General features: G+C 35.6%; 1 protein-coding gene across 50 annotated transcripts in view; it reads left to right on the top strand.

The window, feature by feature from the left end:
* Positions 1–21,633, top strand: part of si:ch211-266g18.10 (titin) — a 56,736-nt gene extending 35,103 nt beyond the window's left edge. The window contains exons 28-44 of one of the 50 annotated variants that reach the window (XM_049463423.1): positions 24–1,372; positions 1,403–1,462; positions 1,973–2,002; positions 2,063–2,240; positions 3,259–3,312; positions 5,385–5,438; positions 5,676–5,828; positions 7,259–7,294; positions 9,333–9,380; positions 9,485–9,532; positions 9,626–9,670; positions 12,474–12,518; positions 13,561–13,587; positions 14,368–14,391; positions 14,719–14,763; positions 14,878–14,919; positions 17,072–21,633. In XM_049463423.1, coding sequence (XP_049319380.1) covers positions 24–1,372; positions 1,403–1,462; positions 1,973–2,002; positions 2,063–2,240; positions 3,259–3,312; positions 5,385–5,438; positions 5,676–5,828; positions 7,259–7,294; positions 9,333–9,380; positions 9,485–9,532; positions 9,626–9,670; positions 12,474–12,518; positions 13,561–13,587; positions 14,368–14,391; positions 14,719–14,763; positions 14,878–14,919; positions 17,072–17,157 — 2,324 coding nt within the window. In that variant the 3' untranslated portion in view covers positions 17,158–21,633. Of the gene's footprint in view, positions 1–23; positions 1,373–1,402; positions 1,650–1,732; positions 2,241–3,258; positions 3,313–5,384; positions 5,439–5,675; positions 5,829–7,258; positions 7,295–9,332; positions 9,381–9,484; positions 9,533–9,625; positions 9,671–12,473; positions 12,519–13,560; positions 13,588–14,367; positions 14,392–14,718; positions 14,764–14,877; positions 14,920–17,071 lie in introns of all 50 variants that reach the window. The other 49 variants (XM_049463422.1, XM_049463421.1, XM_049463418.1 and 46 more) reach the window with 49 other exon arrangements.
* Positions 21,634–21,836: the final 203 nt, after the last annotated feature.

Genomic DNA, 21,836 nt, shown 5'->3' with positions numbered 1-21,836 from the left:
AGTTATAAAGGAAAAGGCAAAACCTGAACTACTTCCTAAAGAGAAGGCTAAACCTGAACCAGCTGTAAAGGCAAAAGCAAAACCTGAACCAGAGGCTAAACCTGAACCAGCTGTAAAGGAAAAAGCAAAACCTGAACCTGTTCCCAAAGAGAAGGCCAAACCTGAACCAGCTGTAAAGGCAAAAGCAAAACCTGAACCAGAGGTAAAGGCAAAACCTGAACCTGTTCCCAAAGAGAAGGCCAAACCTGAACCAGCTGTAAAGGAAAAGGCAAAACCTGAACCTGTTCCCAAAGAAAAGGTCAAACCTGAACCTGTTCCCAAAGAAAAGGCCAAACCTGAACCTGTTCCCAAAGAAAAGGCCAAATCTGAACCTGTTCCCAAAGAGAAGGCCAAACCTGAACCAGCTGTAAAGGAAAAGGCAAAACCTGAACCTGTTCCCAAAGAAAAGGTCAAACCTGAACCTGTTCCCAAAGAAAAGGCCAAACCTGAACCTGTTCCCAAAGAAAAGGCGAAACCTGAACCTGTTCCCAAAGAAAAGGCAAAACCTGAACCAGTTGTAAAAGAAAAGGCTAAACCTGAACCTGTTCCCAAAGAGAAGGCCAAACCTGAACCAGCTGTAAAGGAAAAGGCAAAACCTGAACCTGTTCCCAAAGAAAAGGTCAAACCTGAACCTGTTCCCAAAGAAAAGGCAAAACCTGAACCAGTTGTAAAAGAAAAGGCTAAACCTGAACCAGTTGTAAAGGAAAAGGCAAAACCTGAACCTGTGCCAAAGGAAAAGGCGAAACCTGAACCTGTGCCAAAGGAAAAGGTGAAACCTGAACCTGTGATAAAGGAAAAGGTGAAACGTGAACCTGTGCCAAAGGAAAAGGTGAAACCTGAACCTGTGCCAAAGGAAAAGGCGAAACCTGAACCTGTGCCAAAGGAAAAGGCGAAACCTGAACCTGTGCCAAAGGAAAAGGTGAAACCTGTGCCAAAGGAAAAGGTGAAGCCTGAACCTGTGCCAAAGGAAAAGGTGAAACCTGAACCTGTGCCAAAGGAAAAGGTGAAACCTGAACCTGTGCCAAAGGAAAAGGTGAAACCTGAATCTGCGCCAAAGGAAAAGGTGAAGCCTGAACCTGTGCCAAAGGAAAAGGCGAAACCTGAACCTGTGCCAAAGGAAAAGGCGAAACCTGAACCTGTGCCAAAGGAAAAGGCGAAACCTGAACCTGTGCCAAAGGAAAAGGTGAAACCTGAACCTGTGCCAAAGGAAAAGCTGAAGCCTGAACCTGTGTCAAAGGAAAAGGTGAAGCCTGAACCTGGGCCAAAGGAAAAGGTGAAGCCTGAACCTGGGCCAAAGGAAAAGGTGAAACCTGAACCTGTGCCAAAGGAAAAGGTGAAACCTGAACCTGTGCTAAAGGAAAAGGTGAAGCCTGAACCTGTGCCAAAGGAAAAGGTGAAACCTGAACCTGTTCCAAAGGAAAAGGTGAAACCTGAACCTGTGCCAAAGGAAAAGGTGAAACCTGAACCTGTGCCAAAGGAAAAGGTGAAGCCTGAACCTGTGCCAAAGGAAAAGGTGAAACCTGAACCTGTTCCAAAGGAAAAGGTGAAACCTGAACCTGTGCCAAAGGAAAAGGTGAAGCCTGAACCTGTGCCAAAGGAAAAGGTGAAACCTGAACCTGTTCCAAAGGAAAAGCTGAAGCCTGAACCTGTGTCAAAGGAAAAGGTGAAGCCTGAACCTGGGCCAAAGGAAAAGGTGAAGCCTGAACCTGGGCCAAAGGAAAAGGTGAAACCTGAACCTGTGCCAAAGGAAAAGGTGAAACCTGAATCTGCGCCAAAGGAAAAGGTAAAGCCTGAACCTGTGCCAAAGGAAAAGGCGAAACCTGAACCTGTGCCAAAGGAAAAGGTGAAACCTGAACCTGTTCTAAAGGCGAAGCCGAAACCTGAACCTGTGCCAAAGGAAAAGGTGAAGCCTGAACCTGTGCCAAAGGAAAAGGTGAAGCCTGAACCTGTGCCAAAGGAAAAGGTGAAACCTGAACCTGTGCCAAAGGAAAAGGTGAAACCTGAACCTGTTCCAAAGGAAAAGGTGAAGCCTGAACCTGTGCCAAAGGAAAAGGTGAAGCCTGAACCTGTGCCAAAGGAAAAGGTGAAACCTGAACCTGTGCCAAAGGAAAAGGTGAAACCTGAACCTGTGCCAAAGGAAAAGGTGAAACCTGAACCTGTTCTAAAGGCGAAGCCGAAACCTGAACCAGCTCCAAAGAAAGGTACTTTTGAGTTCATGGCAGTGTTTCCATTCTTGTTGATAACCAACTTCACAAATATGTGTACAATCAGTACCTCCCTGGTACTTAAAACATATTGAGAAATGTCTAAGTATGCTGTAAATATTCTCACAGATGTATGTACTTACTTAAAATATATTAAAAGCACATTAATATTATGCTTTCATCAAATAAAAACAAAAAAGTACAATATAGTGTATTTTAAATAAATAGACTATGATATGTAATTAAATTTTGTAAATACATAATGTAATTCAATATAGTTCTAAAATTCTTATTTACAAATATACTTTTGTACATTTTTACAGTAGTACAGTAGTTCACATAAAGTACTATGTATGATGTAAAAATATATTTAGGTATTACATTAATATACCAATTAAAATGTATTTTGATGCTCTGTAATTATAATCAGGAACATGTAAATATACGCAAATTATAGAATACAGTGTTAAATAACATTTAAATGTGAAATATTACATAAAGTACATTTGTAACACGCTAAAAATTGTACAGTATACTAAAATATATTTTTATACTAGATAGAAGTGTGCTACTTACAAAAGACAGAAACAAGAAGCATATTTGTACTCTAATGTAAATATATTTAACATACATTTTTAGTACATTTCTAATATATCTGGTGTATAATAAATAGTGATACAGTTGCAATACTCATTAAATGTATTATAATTTTACTGTAAGCTTATTTAAAATATGGGGTTACATACATGAAGTAGATTAAATGTTTAAATGTTACTTATTAAGTATATTTAAAATACTTCCATTTTAGGACAGTTAAATACACTTAGCACAATTTAAGTACGACTTTTGTACTATTCTTATACAATTAAAGTATAATAAGCACAAAAAAAAAATTGTTCTATTTTAGCACTGTTTAAATATACTGATTAATAATAATGTGGCTACAAGAACACTTTAGTGCACTATAGCATAATAATGCTTAATATACATTAATCTAATTTTTAACATTTTGCAGAACCTGAACCTGCTCCAAAAGAAAAGGCAAAACCTGAACCTACACCAAAGAAAGGTATTTCGGACTATTTCTTTAATAATATTCATTATTTTATTATAATATATTATTATAATCACATTGTGTAGATTATTGCAAAATAAAATAGTCCAAACAAAATTTAAATAAAATTAATATAGATCTTAATCATTAAAAAAATAATTTATATAGATTATTTATATTTTCTGCACTGGGGCTTTTAATTTATGTATTAATAAAATAAAGCAGCCCTGCTTAAAACACTTGAAAATTAGTTGCAGATATTAACAGAATTTAGATATTTCACCATATTTTGATGAATAGTTTACTTAGTAAAGTCTGAATAACGTAAAATAGTCCAAACTAAATAAAAATTATATTTTAGTATAGCTCTTTTTTATTTCTATTTTCTGGTCCTGGAACTTTTAATTTGAAGCCCAAAATGATGGATTAGCCAATCAGCTAACTGGCCATGCTAACTGTTTTCTGAGCTGAATTAATGGCTGATATATATGATTCTGTTTGTGTTTTCCACATCACAGGGCTATCTTATATCCATTAGTCTTTTAGCTCCATTAAAAATCATTTTCTGATATAAAGTGAGCTGATGAAGGGGTTAAAGCCAGAGCCCAGCTTCGTGAAATGACGTTAAAAGAATAGTTTATCATACAGTCAAGCTGCAGAACCAGCCAGAAACAATCCTGAATATATAATATGTCAATTATTCTGTTTTCTGTTTAGCTTTATATATATATATAGCTGGCTATGTATATATATATATATATATATATATATATATATATATATATATATATATATATATATATATATATACATAGCCAGCTAGCTTTATGGACTTTATGGCTGTTTTACTGCCCAAAAATGCTAACGCTAACTGCTAGCTAATCTAGCAAGCTAACAGGCTAAACACCTCAGAACAGAGCACTAAAACACAGCTCAGAGGGTTAAATCACATTTTGAAGTTAAATCCTGTTATCTGAGAGCACACTGTCGAGTGAATGGTATTAGGAATATTTCCGGCTGTTTTGAGGAGCATCTTGTAGGCTGTTTATTCAGATTTTCAGTTTTTCTGTCGTTTAAATTTAGCATGTCGCTAAAGATGCAGGAAGAGTCAGCATTTCCCGCCCTTTTTCTATTTTCCCCTTAAGCTAAACTACTAAAAACTAATTCATACCAGTTTCTAACTACTCACTATTCTTTTAATAAAAAAAAGTAGAATAAAGTATTTTGCAATAAAAAGGCAACAGTAAACAGCATTATTTCTACTGTGAGCTGATTATGGAGTTACAGCCAGAGCATGTTTAAAAGGTTTAGAACTGGAATTTTAAAGGTTTAAAAATTATGTCTGCAGTACCGAAATAATTATTTAATATTATTTTAGGTTTATACTGTGTTCAGTACAGAAATGATCAAAAGTTTAAAAATTATGATATTTCTGGAAAGCTGCATATTAACTAATTTATTCTAAACTCTGAAGACTTTTGCTTGTTCAAAGCTTTTGGTTTAAATGCAAGTAAATTGTCTGCATTTTAGTCCTAATAAAAAATAATAATAATAATAATAATAATTTCTAAAAATAATAATCGATTCACTTTATTTTTTGCAGTTTTTAAAACAATTGTTATATTATGGTAAAGTTAAAATCATTTAAAATATAAAACTCAAATAATAAAAATGAGAAATAAGACAAAGACCATTAAACATAAACGATAAAAAGATTAAAGAAACATCAGGTACTCATTTTTTTGGCATTATCAATGTTCATATCAGGTTTTTAATTAAAAAAAAAATAATAATAAGATTTTCCACTCTGGGGCATCTTAAATGCATAGAAAGTCATATATGAGTTAATTTGGCCATGTGCTAAATAGACCCAAAAATCACTTACTTTTTTTATATTATTTTATTTTATTAAGTACCGTTCTCATATTTAGATATTGTCATAATGTTTAAATATCACACTATACTATACTAAATTATTTAAATATACTTGACTATCTATGTATATAAGCAAGTCATGTATTATTTTTATTATTAATGTATTATTAAAGTAAATATTTTTTACATAATAATGTGTTTTTCTTTTCCAGAGCCAAAGGTTGCCAAAGAAGCACCGATCCCTGTAGTGCATCCCGCCCCCAAAGGTAAGATGCCCAATATATGTTTAATTTTTTTATTTTATATTTAAGATGCTTTTACAATATTTCTAAATACATAATAAACCTGTAGTATTACAGTGTCACATTTCTTTAAGTGATTAGATTAGAACTTGCAGCATAAAGGGTTTTATTGTATTGCCGTTTATTAGTACTTTGTCTATTTAAATCTGAGATTGTTGAATTTTTATCGGTAAACAGTCGTCAAAAACTCTTATTTTCCAGATTTGGGTGTGGAGCTAGAGCTGCTGAAAGCCATCAACCAAAAACTGTCTATCCTGGATCTGCTGAGGAAAGATATCGGTGAAATAAGGTCTGACCTGGAGGTCACACAGAGCCAGATCGATCAGTTAAAGATGGACAATAGAACCATCAAAGGTATATCAACACTCCGATACATACTGGATTAAAATCACTCTACAACTATACCACTCAAACTGTAAAAGTGATAGACATTGCTGATTCATACTGGATTAAAATCAATCCACAACTATAACTCTCAGATTGTGAAAACTACATAAACTGCAGATTCATCCTGGATTAAAATTACTCAACACTAATAATTTTCAGACTATAAAAATGATAGACATTGCTGATTCATACTGGATTAAAACCAATCCACAATTATAACTCTCACACTGTGAAAACCACGTTCAATGCAGATTCATACTGGATTAAAATCCCTTCACGTTTACTACTGTCTAAATGTGAAATGCACACACTAAGATAAATACTGGATTAAATAAATCCACAATTATAACTCTCACACTGTGTAAACTATGTGCACTGCAGATTCATACCGGATTAGACTACATAGAAGACTGCAGATTCATACTGGATTAAAATCACTCCACAACTATAACTATCAGAGACTGAGAAAACTACACATATTGCACATATTATACTGGATTACACCTTAAAAACAATACACACTACATATTCATACTGGATTAAAATCCTTCCCACGGTTTTTTTTTTTAACAATTTTTAAAACAGTGTTTGGATAATGTTGATGTTAAAAACATGTAAGATGTAAAACAAAAGCAATTTGGAGTACTTTACATAAGTTAAATTTTAAATAAGACAAAAATCAAACAAATTAAAATAAAATTAATTTTAATGTATCGTCTTTATTCATAGATACTGTCAAAAATTTTAAATATCACGGTACACTAAACTATACTATACTATGTAATTTTACATATAATTGACTATTTAAAGTGGTTGGTGTGGCGCAGTGGATAACACCACTACCTGCTAGTGAGCTATCACATCATGTGGGAGATTTATTATAACAATTATTACTGTTCTGGTAAATTGCAAAAATACATACTGGATTACAGAATCACTCAATTATTATAATAATCAGACTTTAAAAACTATACACTTCATATTTATACTGGATTATAGTCATGCTACAAATACTGCTGTCAACGTCTAGTCTCAGACTGTAGAAACTGCACACAGTGCAGATTCATACTGGATTAAAACCCCAAATCTTCAGTGCAATGGATAAGATTAACTATAACTCCTTAAGTAGAACTAATCCGGCTCATATAAGGCTTAAGGTGCAGTTAACCCAGATAACCCAACTGTTGGAAATGCAGATGACCAAACTGTTGAACCAATCATTTAATTAAATATTGTAAAGTAGTTTTTTTACAGTAGATTTTAAAGTATTATTTGTGTAAATCAGCTGAATGTCAGTTACGTCTAGTATCCACTATACATTTAATACATAAATCATATTTCACTCTAAACACTTTTTTCCTTATGATGTTCTGAACATATTTTTTTGTCTGTTTCAGAGCCCCAGGAGATCAAAGAGAAAGCGACAAAGAAAGGTTTGCTATTCATCTACTTATCCATTCAAACAATGGAAACACTTAACAAAGCTTTATATCAGTTTACTAATTATGATAAATGCCTTTGCAGGTTGGAAACTAAGGCAATAGACAAAGGAAACATGTTGTAGAAAAGCTAGCTAACTAGATTTAATACTCGACAAGGGAACAGAGCAAACTGATGGGTATTTATAATAGACTGGCCAGGTGAAAAGAATCAGTAACTGGGAGATTGGGAACACTGTAGCATCACGGTGTGAGTGCATGCTATGAATTGGAGTCTACTGGAGTAGTTCAGAGCCAGTACATGTCGTTAGCAACCACCTAGCAACACCATAGCAACCATTTAGCAATTTAGCAACACCATCACAATCACTAAACAGCACAATAATAACCATCTGAAATACCATAAGGACCAACTAGCAACATCAAAGCAATGCTCTAACAACCATTTACCAACAACACCTTAGCAACAACACCATATCAACCACTTAGACTACAATAACATCCACTTGGGACACTATAGGAACAAGACCATAAAAATCACTATAGCATCTAGCTGAAATGACATAAAATATACATGTTAATCACAGAATTAAAAGGGGTAAAATGTCCAGAATGGTTTGATTGTCCTGCTTTAGGATTTCTGAAATTAAATTTGGTTATCAGCCGGTATTTCAGGCCTCCATACTCTCTCTCACTGTGGCCCAGAACAACCTTCTGACATTTATTCCCTCAGACTGAGGAGAGGAAAAGGTTACGCCTCATTACGAATTCATCTGCATGGTTTCTGCAGCTAAGGAACCAGATTTATTTGTCTGGGGAGTCGAGTTAAACCAGTGCACTGAGTACGTCTACCAGTAATACAACTCAAAACATATAAATATATAATAATATAAAAATATTATACGTCTTTTACAGAGCTGGTTGTTCTATAATTGGCACTGCCTTCAAAATTCAACAAATACCAGACTAACTAGCAGTCTGAGATCATGCAAATACCTTACAACACTATAGCAACCACTAAACGATGCCTTAGCAACTACCTAAAATTTCATTAAGCTATTAACATAGCAATAAACTAGCAATAAAATTGCAACCACAGAGCTACAGCATGGCAACTGCCAAGCAATACGATTGCAACCACAGAGCAACACCGTAGCAACAGCCTAGCAATAAAATTGTAACTACAGATCAACAGCATAGCAACTGCCTAGCAGCACAATTGCAACCACAGGGTAAAAGCATAGCAACTGCCTAGCAATACAATTGTAACTACAGATCAACAGCATAGCAACTGCCTAGCAATACAATTGCAACCACAGAGAAACACCATAGCAACTGCTTGAAAAACAGTTGCAACCACAGAGTAAAGGGGTAGCAACATCCTAGCAATACAATGGTAACTACAGAACAACACTACAGCATCACAATTCGAACCACAGTGCAATAATATAGCAACAGCCTAGCAATAAAATGGTAATTACAGAGAAACACCATAGCAACAGCCTAGCAGTGCAATTGTAACCACAGAGAAACACCATGGCAACAGCGTAGCAGTGCAATTGTAACCACAGAGAAACACCATGGCAACAGCGTAGCAGTGCAATTGCAACCACAGAGCAACACAATATCAACAGTGTAGCAAATCAATGGTAACTACAGAGCAACACCATAGCAACAGACTAGAAATTCAATTGCAACCACAAAGCAATACTACAGCAACACAATTTGAACCACAGTGCAATAGTATAGCAACAGCCTAGCAACACAATTGCAACTGCAGAACAATACCATAGCAACCACTAAGTAACACCATAGCAGCAACAAACATAGAAAGAGAAACCATTTTATAGCACAACCATTCAGGAAATGTGCTTTTTGAGTTCGCTGACTGTAATTTTTCATGCTTTAATTCTACATAAAGTTACTTGAGATTTTTATTATTATTATTATTATTATTATTATTATTATTATTATTATTATTATTATTATTATTATTATTAATAATGCTGTATTTATCCCTACATTAAAACAGGACCCGCTCCTTTGAAAGAGAAGCTTAAAGTCTCCACTGTAGTAAAAGGTAAAAATACATTAACCAGTATCTCACTTATACACTCATCCTGTTTGCTTTTTTTAGCTGTATATAAATGTATGAATTATGTGTGAATTATTTGTTTCTTTCAGGACGCGAGGCTCTGAAAAACATCACTAAAGCAGCGGCTGTGAAGAAAGGTATCAGTACAGAGTGAAATAAATGATCTATCAGTGAATTCCAGCGAACTGCAGCTCAGTCTGTACTGATAATACATCCTCTCCAATTTACAGAACGACCTCTGAGAAATGTCACCAAACCAGCCGTATCCAAGAAAGGTGACTCAGATTCTGCCATTTCTTTTCATTCTGTGAACAGTTTTAACATATTAAAGCAGCAGTTCTTAATAAATGCTCTCTACAGTTTTGACAGTATTTTTTAACAACACAGCCTGTAGAATTCACAACGACAAAACTAGCAAAACTATAGCAACAGCCTAACCACACCATAGCAACAGCCTAGCAATTCATTTGTACAGTTGTGGTCAAAAGTTTACATACACTTGTAAAAAACATAATGTTATGGCTGTCTTAAGTTTTCAATAAGTTCTACAACTCTTATTTTTCTGTGATAGAGTGATCGGAACACATACATGTTTGTCACAAAAAACAGTCATAAAATTTGGTTCTTTCATAAATTTATTATGGGTCTGCTGAAAATGTCACCAAATCTGCTGGGTCAAAAATATACATACAGCAACATTAGTATTTGGTTACATGTCCCTTGGCCATTTTCACGGCAACTAGGCGCTTTTGGTAGCCATCCACAAGCTCCTGGCAAGCTTCAGGTCGAATGTTTGACCACTCTTCTTGACAGAATTGGTGCAGTTCAGCTAAATGTGATGGTTTTCTTGCATGAACCCGTTTCTTTAGCACTGTCCACATGTTCTCAATGGGGTTCAAGTCAGGACTTTGGGAAGGCCATTCTAAAACCTTAATTCTAGCCTGGTTTAGCCATTCCTTTACCACTTTTGATGTGTGTTTTGGGTCATTGTCTTGTTGGAACACCCAACTGCGCCCAAGACCCAACCTTCGGGCTGATGGTTTTAAGTTTTCCTGCAGAATTTGGAGGTAATCCTCCTTCTTCATTATCCCATTTACTTTCTGCAAAGAACCAGTTCCACTGGCAGCAAAACATCCCCAGAGCATAATACTACCACCACCATGCTTGACAGTAGGCATGGTGTTCCTGGGATTAAAGGCCTCACCTTTTCTCCTCCAAACATATTGCTGGGTGTTGTGGCCAAACAGCTCAATTTTTGTTTCGTCTGACCAGAGAACTTTCCTCCAGAAGGTTTTATCTTTGTCCATGTGATCAGCAGCAAACTTCAGCCGAGTCTTAAGGTGCCTTTTCTGGAGCAAGGGCTTCTTTCTTGCACGGCAGCCTCTCAGTCCATGGCGATGTAAAACACGCTTGACTGTGGAGACTGACACCTGTGTTCCATCAGCTTCCAAATCCTTGCAGACCTGCTTCTTGGTGATTCTTGGTTGACTCTTGACCATCCTGACCAATCTCCTCTCGGCAGCATGTGATAGCTTGCGTTTTCTTCCTGATCGTGGCAGTGACACAACTGTTCCATGCACTTTATACTTGCGTATAATTGTCTGCACAGTTGCTCTTGGGACCTGTAGCTGCTTTGAAATGGCTCCAAGTGACTTCCCTGACTTGTTCAAGTCAATAATTCGCTTTTTCAGATCCACACTGAGTTCCTTTGACTTTCCCATTGTAGCTTTTGTAGCTGAGTCTAATCACTGGGTCAAATGAGCCCTATTTAAATGGGCTCATGAGAAGTCAACAGCTGTAGTCAATCAGAATCACTTACAAGAAGTGAAGAGGCCATGACATGAAGCTAATTTGATTGACACAACTCGCTACATCACCAAAATTGACAAATTTTGTTGCTGTATGTATATTTTTGACCCAGCAGATTTGGTGACATTTTCAGCAGACCCATAATAAATTTATGAAAGAACCAAATTTTATGACTGTTTTTTGTGACAAACATGTATGTGTTCTGATCACTCTATCACAGAAAAATAAGAGTTGTAGAACTTATTGAAAACTCAAGACAGCCATAACATTATGTTTTTTTACAAGTGTATGTAAACTTTTGACCACAACTGTAACTACAGAGCAACACTATAGCAACCGCCTAGCAACATAATCGGAATTACAGAGCAACACCATAGCAACAGATAGCAACCACCTAGCAATACAATTGCAACCACAGAGCAACAGAATAGCAACTATCTAGCAATACAATTGCAACCACAGGGTAAAACCATAGCAACAGCCTAGAAACACAATAGCAACAATCTAGCAATTCAATTGTAACTACAGAGCAACACCATAGCAATGGCCTAGGAATACAATTGTAACTACAGGGCAACACCATAGCAACTGCCTAGCAGTTCAATTGGAACCACAATGCAAAACTATACCAGCAGCCTAGCAAACAAAATAGCTAGTCTCTAGCAATACCATTGCAACCACAGAGCAATACTATAGCAACAGCCTAGCAATTAAATTGTAACTAGAGAGCAACACCATAGCAACAGCCTAGTAACACAATTGAAACCACATTGCAACATTATACCAGCAGTCTAGCGGCACAATTGCAACCACAGAGCAATACTATAGCAACAGCCTAGCAACACCATAGCAAGAGCCTAGCAATTCAATTGTCACTACAGAGCATCATCATAGCAACTGCCTAGCAACACAATTGGAATCACAGTGCAACACCATAGCAACGGCCTAGCAACACAATTGCAACCACAGTGCAACACCATAGCAACAGCCTAGCAATTCAATTGTAACTACAGAGCAATACCGTATCAACAGCCTAGCAATATGATTGTAACTACAGAGCAACACCATAGCAACCACCTAGCAACACAATTGAAACCACAGAGCAACACTATAGCAACCACCTAGCAACACATTTTTATGTATTATAAGTACTCTTCCAGATGATATGTGCAATTATACATTCCCACCACATTATCAAAACCTACAGACTGTTGCTTTAAAGATGAAGAGTTTTTTGTGTAAATCTTACATGATTTTTTTCCATTCTAGAAGAGGTTCCAAAGGAAAAGATCAAACCAGAACCTAAGAAGAAAGGTATACCTAGTATTACACACACAATTATGTTCATGCTAACATGTTAACATCAATTAAACCAGGGGTTTTTAACCTTCTTAAACGAGAGTGATGTTCCACAATGGTTCACGTGGCTACCTTAAAACCTTCCGTCTGCATCGATTAAATAGCAACAGTGGTTTTGAATATATCTACACTGATGGGCGTGGTGGTCTGGAAATGAGGTGTGTTCAGGTAACTTTCTGGAGTATTGCTATCTTGGCAACGGAAAACACAGGTGCGCCACTGACTGAATCCAACCTAGACAGATGCCAACAGTCAGACGTTCATTGCTATCTTGACAGTGAATTGTCAGCACATGCACACCCAACTTTTACATCAACAATAAACAGAATAGACGAGCAGGTCAGTTTCCTCTGCTAAGAAGCGTCATACACGTCCAGGTTGCTGCGCTGTTAAAATAGCAATCTGCCAAAGTCAGAGCGGAGTTGTCTGGTAGGTTTGTTGGATGTAATTGCTGTCTACATATTGACAGTATTTAACGAATGAACAAAACAATATTGTACTTACAGTATTTGACACAGAAATGTATTTACAGTAACCTGTATTAAAAGTACTCTTCCAGAAGCTCTGTACAATTACACATTTTCACCAGAGAGGTCACTAAATCCCCACACATCATCAAAACCTACAGACTTTAGCTTTAAAGATGATACATGTTTTTTAAGTAAATCTTACATTAATCTTTTGTCATTCTTGAAGAAGACAGCAATACACCAGAAATGTACCTGAACACACCTCATTTCCAGATCACCTTCAATATTTCACATTACGCCCAAAATTCACCACACCCATGATTAATCAAGATAATAAGTACACACCTTTTGCATGGTTTCAGGCATAGTATTGTATAATATTAAAAAGAGATCACAGCAAAAAAGGTTAAAAACCCCTGAATTAAGCTGTTCCTAAGACTTCAGTGGAAGCTTTGGTTTCCCTGCACCACAACACTGTACACAGTACATCTGTAAAATGATGTGTTAAATTTGTTTTCTTCAACAAGAAATCATAAAAGAAGAAGTCACTCTAGGTAAGAAACCGGATTATGTGGTCAGGAGGCCAAAATATAAATTAGTGTAATATTAGAAATACAGCTCTGGAAAAAATAAGATACCACTTAAAAATTATGAGTTTCTTTGATTTCACCAGAGTAAAAACCTCTGGAATAAAATCAAGAGGAAGATGGATGATCACAAACCATCAAACCACCAAGCTGAACTGCTTGAATGTTTTGCACCAGGAGTAAAGCAGCATAAAGTTATCCAAAAGCAGTGTGTAAGACTGGTGGAGGAGAGGAGAACATAATGACAAGATGCATGAATTAAAACTGTGATTAAAAAACAGGGTTATTCCACCAAATATTGATTATTTCTGAACTCTTAAAACTTTATGAATATGAACTGGTTTTCTTTGCATTATTTGAGGTCTGAAAGCTCTGCACCTTTTTTTGTTATTTCAGTCATTTCTCATTTTCTGTAAATAAATGCTCTAAATGAGAATATTTGTATTTGGAATTTGGGAGAAATGTTGTCTGTAGTTTATAGAATAAAAACAACAATGTTCATTTTACTCAAACATAAACCTATAAATAGCAAAATCAGAGAAACTGATTCAGAAACTGAAGTGGTCGCTTAATTTGTCCCAGAGCTGTAGTCATCATGGCAATTTTATTCAGAACAAAATTATTTTTCTGTCAATCCTTAAATGTTTTATGAATATCGGCCAACTGTTTATTGTTTATCCTAAAAAAAATAATAAGAATCATTTATATTCTTGCTTGCTAATGTCAGATTTTTTTAATTTGCTTTAGAACCAGAGGCAGTCAAAGAGGAAGGTAATAAAAATGATTTGTTTAATGTGTACTGTTGGTTAAAGTGTTGGTTTCATGTTAAATCATCTGGAAATAAAACGATATCAATATAATTCATGTCTACAACATTTATCAATAAACAGATCTACCAACATTCCTCACTTCAGTTAAAACAGGAATGATTATAATTGATTACTAATGATTTTTAATTTTTTTAATCGCCAATAAGCACATTTTAGCCTATTATTAACCTTAACATTATTTTATAATGGTAAAAAGACAAAAATGATTTACTATGAATACTATAACCTGGTCCATGTGTAATTAAGCTTTTTCTCTTTTCCATCATAGAAAAACCCACAGAAAAGGTCGTGACCAAAGAGAAGGAAGTAAAAGGTAAATTATATAATGTAAATAATAAAAGGGTTCAGAATGTTTTTCAGTGAATTGATTGGTTAGTTTATGAATTTTAAACTTAATCTTCTAAATCATCTTCTCATTTTGAACCAGAAGAACCTGTGGTGATCAAGGAGGAACCAGTGGAAGAAGAAGGTCAGTCACAGTGAATCCCCCTTTTTTTTTTTTTAGATAATTTGGATTTGAACATGTTTAGCGTAATATCCAGGGTTTAAACAATAGATGTGTGAGTGCTGCCAGCATTGCTGTAGAGGTTGAAGTAGGAGGTCCAACTGCAGTGCTCAGATCATGCACTCTGCACTCACTGAGGCATCAACTCTGTCTGCATGGCACTGTCCTAAAAGAAAGCCTCTGCTGAAGCTGATGCACAAGAAAGCCTGCAAACAGTTTACTAAAGACAAGAGGTCCTGGAGCTTTGATTATTGGAACCATGTCCTCTGCTTTGGAGAGGGTGTCCAACATGTGTGGTGGTGCCCTGGTGAGGCGAACCAAGACAACTGTCCTCCACTTAAAGTCGAGCATGGTGGGGAAAGCATCATGGTTCGGGGTTGTTATTTTGAGGGCACAACAAATTTACACTGTTATACTGTAGCTGTACACTGACTACTTTACACTGTATCAAAGTGTCATATCTTGGGATGCAAGGGATACAGGGATTCAGTTAATGCTAATGCTGCTCCAACAGTGCTAGCTGGGGTTAGCAGCAGGCTACAGGCTGATAATACTCACCTCTGAACAGTGAAAGAGCTAGCGCTAAGCGCTTAGCGTGGTTAGTGGCTAATGCTGTTCCAGTCTTGAGTCTCGGTGCTGGAGAACTAAACTGAAACTCCTGTATAACTCTGTACTTCAGCAGAGTGACTTTAACAGGGTTTTTGTACCATTTTAAAAGTCAAAATTAATGCTTTTAAAGACCTCTATAGATATAATTTAAGACCCAAAAATGTAGTCCTGTCTGAAAATGTAATTTAAGACATATCAAGTCTTTTTAAGGACCTGCAGGAATCCTGTTTACTGCTCCTTAATACCTGACTGGTAGAATTCATACATAAGGTGCACTAATGATTTTTGGGAGAATTAAAGGTTTTTAGTGCGCCTTATATGGTGCAAATTGGATGAGTGTCAATTCATGTGTGTATTTTTGTTCAATAAATACCAAAAACAAATTATATAAGCATGAAAGAGGCAACATCTCTCAAAAATCCTTTAGGCTCCACTGTAAACTCAATGCAGGCAGTCTGAGACACTGATAACCTTAGTTTGTAAGTTCCTTATTTTGATAGGGTGCTTAATCTCAATGTGCTCCACTGTTTTCTATCAAAATCTAGAAATCAAAATAATGGTTTAAAAGGAGTTTCCTGCATAATCCTTTTAAAACGTATGTTGTATCAGTGATTTAATGGATTATGTAGTTAAATATGTGACAAAAACAAGTGGTAAAATTGTAAGAATTAAATAAGTGAGCTGTTCACGTTGCTCTTCAAAGCCCACAAACACCCTTTAACCCTTGTGTGGTGTTCGGGTCTGTGGGACCCGTTTTCATTTTTCATCAAATGATACTAAAAATATATTTGTTCTAACTCAAACTCATTGGCATTGGCTCAGTTTTTGTGAAAAACATATATCAAAACACATTTTCGATAAACACACACTGTACACCCCCCCCCACCCCCCCCCCCCACACACACACACACATTTATATTACATACAGTATGTTTGGCCAAGGGCTAATAAACATTGCTTCATTTGTAAATTTTAAACTAAACAAATTTTCTACTCATATCTTGAGTTTAATTCATTTTCTTTTACATTTTATTAAAAAAACTAATAAAAAAAGAGTAGCACTTTTTAAAAGAAATGTAACATAAGAAAGGTAAAGGGTAAATATTAACCATGTAAGCTGTTTATATTGCTTGCAGTTTAGGTGAAGCGAGCATGTGTAAAGCATTTTAATGTAGAATTGCTTAATTTACAATACAAGTAACAAAGTAAACGTGTAACAAAAATATGAACACCAAACAAGGGTTAAATAGGGTCACGGCACCATTTGAGCTTAATTTAAGACATTTTAAGACTTTTTAAGGACCTGCAGGAACCCTGTTTACTGCTCCTTAATACCTGACTGGTAGAATTCATAAATAAGGCGCACTGAGACATAAAACTGGAGTTTTTAATAAAAAAATAATCTGTAAAATGTTGGTTTGGGCCTACAGTAGGGTATTATTGTGTTTGTAGAGTGTAAGTAAGTTGCAGTAAAAGTTCTCCTGTTGTGTTACACTCTATTTTTCAGAAGACGTGCCGTACTTCCAGTGTTTCTACGTGGACGAATACGATATGCAGTATCCCTTCTTCCCTTTCTCTCCTCCCTATTTATGACTGCCGCTGCCCAACTGAACACACTGAGCGACAGCGACAGCTACCGCTTCACCTGGTGGCATCATCTGCTGCTGCCATGGCGGTGTCTGGTCCTCTATCTCCACGTGACGGAGTGGAGTGTTGAGGAAAGTTAATTTTAACCCCTGAGACGAGCTTTCACACACAGAGCACAAGAAACCTGATTCCTTTCCCTCTTAAATAGCCAGTGTTTGAGTATGTTTAGTGTCCTGAAGGCCTCGAGCCTCGTGTAGAGTTCCTCACAGGGTTCAGGTGCATTCAGAGCTTCTCCCTGGAGCTTTTAAACCAGTGCCCTCGCTCCGGGAACATCTACAGTTTCTGCTGAGGTAAAATTTCCTTTTGTTTATATTGTGTCCTGTATGTTTTAAAGCTGTGTGTCCAAAAAGGAAAGGAAACTAACAGTGTGTATGTGTTTCCATGAAAGCTCTGACAGGTTTAAGACAAGGTTTCAACAACAAAGCCAAGGTTTTACGCAACGACCAATAACCTTCAACCTTCAAAGTTCCTCATTTTGATAGAGTGCTTAATCTCAAAGCGCTCCACTGTTTTCTATCAAAATCTAGAAACAAAATGATGGTTAAAAAGGAGTTTCCTATATAATCCTTTTATAATCCTTGATTTTATGGATTATGTAGTCGAATATGTGACAAAAACCAGTGGTAATATTCTTTTAGGCTCCACTGTAAACTCAATGAAGGCAGTCTGAGACACTAGTCTCACTGTCCGATAACCTTGATTCGTAAGTTCCTCATTTTGATAGGGTGCTTAATCTCAAAGCACCTCACTGTTTTCTATCAAAATCTAGTATCAAAATGATGGTTTAAAAGGAGTTTCCTATATAATCCTTGATTTAAAGAATTATGTAGTCGAATATGTGACAAAAAACAGTGGTAATATTGTCAGAATTAAATTCGTGAGCTGTTCACGTTGCTCTTCAAAGCCTTCAAACACCCTTTAAATAGGGTCACGGCACCACTTGAAGATGCTAAAACTGAACATTGCTCCAATAATCTTAGTGTTAGTGTCAATTTATGTGTATTTTTGTTCAACAAATACCAAAAATGATATATATTAGCATAGACAGTGATGAAAAAAATGCAATGTCTCTCAAAAATGCACTGTAAACTCAATGAAGGCAGTCTGAGACACACATCTCAATGACCCATAACCTTGCTTCATAAGTTCCTTATTTTGATAGAGTGCTGAACCTCAAAGTGCTCCACTGTTTTCTATCAAAATGATGGTTTAAAAGGAGTTTCCTGCATAATCCTTTTAAAACAGATGTTGTATCAGTGATGTAATGGATTATGTAGTCGAATATGTGACAAAAACCAGTGATAATATTGTAAAAATGAAATTAGTGAGCTGTTCACGTTGCTCTTCAAAGCCTTCAAAACCCCTTTAAAAAGGGTCACGGTACCATTTGAAGATGCTAAAACTGAACATTGCTCCTATTGCTCCAATATTCTTAGTGTTATTCTCAATTTATGTGTATTTTTTCTTCAATAAATGCCAAAAACTATATATAAACATGAACAGCAATGTCCAAAAGATGCAACATCTCTCAAAAATCCTTTACGCTCCACTGTAAACTCAATGAAGGCAGTCTGAGACTCTAGTGCTCCACTGTTTTCTATCAAAATGATGGTTTAAAAGGAGTTTCCTGCATAATCCTTTTAAAAAAGATGTTGTATCAGTGATTTAATGGATTAATTAGTCGAATATATGAAAAAATACAGTGGTAATATTGTAAGAAGGAAATTAGTGAGCTGTTCATGTTGATCTTCAAAGCCTTCAAACACTCTTTAAAGAGGGTCACGGCACCACTTGAAGATGCTAAAACTGAACGTTGCTCCAATAATCTCAATTTTAGAATCAATTTATATATGTTTTGGTCAATACATACCAAAAACTCTCTTTATACGCGTGGACAGTGACTTTTCAAAGGTGCAACGTCTCTCAAAAAGGAAGCCACCACTGGTTTAGCACCTCTGAAGCGCAGTAGCTTCGGTTTGTCACAGCGGTTAATAGAGTAAACAGAGCTGAGTGATGGTAATGTAATTTGTTTTATTTGAGGGAAATGGAAATGTTTTGGTGATAAAAACATGTACTGCTCTTTTACTTTTGGGAAATTAATTACATTAACTGGACAAACCTGATCAAATATGCTGTGCTTCTGATTCTTTAGGCTACACTGTAAACTCAATGAAGGCAGTCTGAGACGCTAGTGAAGGTGATTGAAACCACAGAGTCCATGTTCATATATAGTCATTGGTTTGAACGTATCAGCACAGCCAAAGACTGATGTTTATGAGGAATGAGGGCGTGGCCAGAACAAGACTCCCATCAGTTTGAGTCTAAGGTCTTAACCTATCATTGATTTCTTCAACCCTGCATTGACCAAACTATCGTTTTAATATTTAATCTGAAGTGAAAGGCGATAGCAGTGAAGGAGGAACATAGAGGTAAAGATGTAATGAAGTGATAAGGTGATGTGCATCTCTACGTTTTTTTGTTTTTTTTTTGCAGAAATGAATACCTGTTCTAAATAAATACCAGTTGCAAAGGTAACTGAGCCCTTTGGAATTACCTGAATTTATTCCTATTAGTTCATTACTAAAAAATAAATCCTTAAAAAATCTTATAATTAACAATTATAGGTGAACACAATCTAACTACACTGTATTTCCATGCTTTGTATTGAGTGCATTGTGAAAACTAAGTAAATATCCACATTGCAGGCTAGAAAAAGTAAGTGAATCTTTTAATTCATTAACCTGTAGACTCTCTGGCAATGTTTTCTGATTTTCACAATGTAATCAGTGTAGAAATTCAAATAATTACAAAGGGTCTAATTACTTTTATTGCAGCTATATACATATGTTATGGTACATACATATATATTATATTATATATATTATTGTATAAATATGACATTTCATAATTATTATTATGACATACAGTAAGAGTCAAACGCTTGGACATAGTGAAGTGATCTATCCGATTATGAAGGAACACATAAGGAATCATGTAGTAACTTAAAAACAGTGTTAAACAAACCAAAATACTCTGTGAAGAAGCTTTTAGATGCTCTTATCTAAGGAGCTGTTTGTTAACTTTTGGTTTCTGAGGCTGGTAACTCTGATTAACTTATCCTGTACAACAGAGCAAACTCTTGCTCTTCCTTTCCTGGGGTGGTCCTGATGAGTGCCGGTTTCATCACTTGACGATACTTTCAAAGTTCTTGCTATAATATGGATTAGAACATTACTCACATTGTCTAATACTTTGACTGGTACTGTGTGTTTATGGTGATTTATAATAATGGCATATAATAATTATTAATTGACAGATCTGATAAGAGATTTGTTTTGGTTTTTTTTGGGGTTTTTTTTATTATTTTTATTTATTTTGCTATTTTTTGGGGAAAAGAACTGGCAGACAGTGCAGGTCTGGAATTAGACGCAGTGATGTTTTATAATATACAGTAATGAATGTCATGTTCACTTTAATGCAGTGTTTTTTTTTTTCAGCATGAACCAAAGAAAACTGTTCCAGCAGAGAAAAACACGCTTTAATGCTTTAAACTACCTGGGATTTGTCAGCATTTCCCTTTTAGCGTGTACTGTTTACACGACTCAGTCAAGAAAGTCACATTTAGTGGCTTAACTGATCATTTATTGCTCATAAACGTTGAATATTTACACAGATCGAGTGAAACAGGAAGGAACTGATCTAATGGAAAGTATCAGTGTTTATTTAAAATGAGCTGAAGATTGCGTAACACACTTGAAAGTGGGAGATAGTTGAGAATTATTAGAATTAAAGGCCGTAACGGTGTTTTATACAGATCCAGCTGCAGATCTGGACACACACTGTTTAATAAACTGGCCTGTTTATGGAGAACATATTGAACAGAAATGCATGAGAGGTGTTTTAAAGCTGCTTATGAAATGTAATAGTTTTGTGTAAATCTGTAGTTTAATGCATCTGAGCTCATAGACTGAGTGTTAAAACTGTTTAGAGTGTAAAATGACAGAGAGAAAGGCTTAAAAACAGTTAATTTAATTGTAAAAAAATAACAATTATTCTTTAATTCTGGTCTGACATCTTTATTGTTCAGAATTTTAATACAGAATACGTCCCTAAAGGATTTAAGTGTAATAAGTTGTTAAATAATGTACTGATTTTAATCAATATAATTTTTGTCATGTATAAAAATGGCTAAAGTTTTGAGTTGGACACATTTTGGACAGTTTGATCATTCTATCATGTATAGAATGATCATGTAAACCATTGATAGAGTTGATATATTGAGTATTTGACTCCATTTACATCTTCAGAATCCTGATTGCAATATATTGTCTATAATTTGCATATAGAGCTTTTACAGCCCTGAAACTGTAATAAACTGTAAATTCTGCTTGATGTCTGCCTTCAATAAATATGCAAATGATACTGATAAGTTCTCATTTTTACATTATTACAGTATTGTCATGATCAGAGGTGGAAAAAGTACTGAAAAATTGTAATGAAGTAAAAGTATCTTTACTTTGCTTAAATTCTACTCAAGTAAAAGTAAAAGTACCCATCTAAAAATCTACTCGAGTAAAAGTAAAAAAGTACTCGATTTAAAATTTACTTTGAGTAAAAGTTACATA

This window comes from Astyanax mexicanus, chromosome 14 (assembly GCF_023375975.1).
Source record: "Astyanax mexicanus isolate ESR-SI-001 chromosome 14, AstMex3_surface, whole genome shotgun sequence".
NCBI classification, from domain to species: domain Eukaryota; kingdom Metazoa; phylum Chordata; class Actinopteri; order Characiformes; family Acestrorhamphidae; genus Astyanax; species Astyanax mexicanus.
The sequence above is the reverse complement of the archived record's forward strand: the minus strand, read 5'-3'. Positions and strand labels throughout refer to the sequence as shown.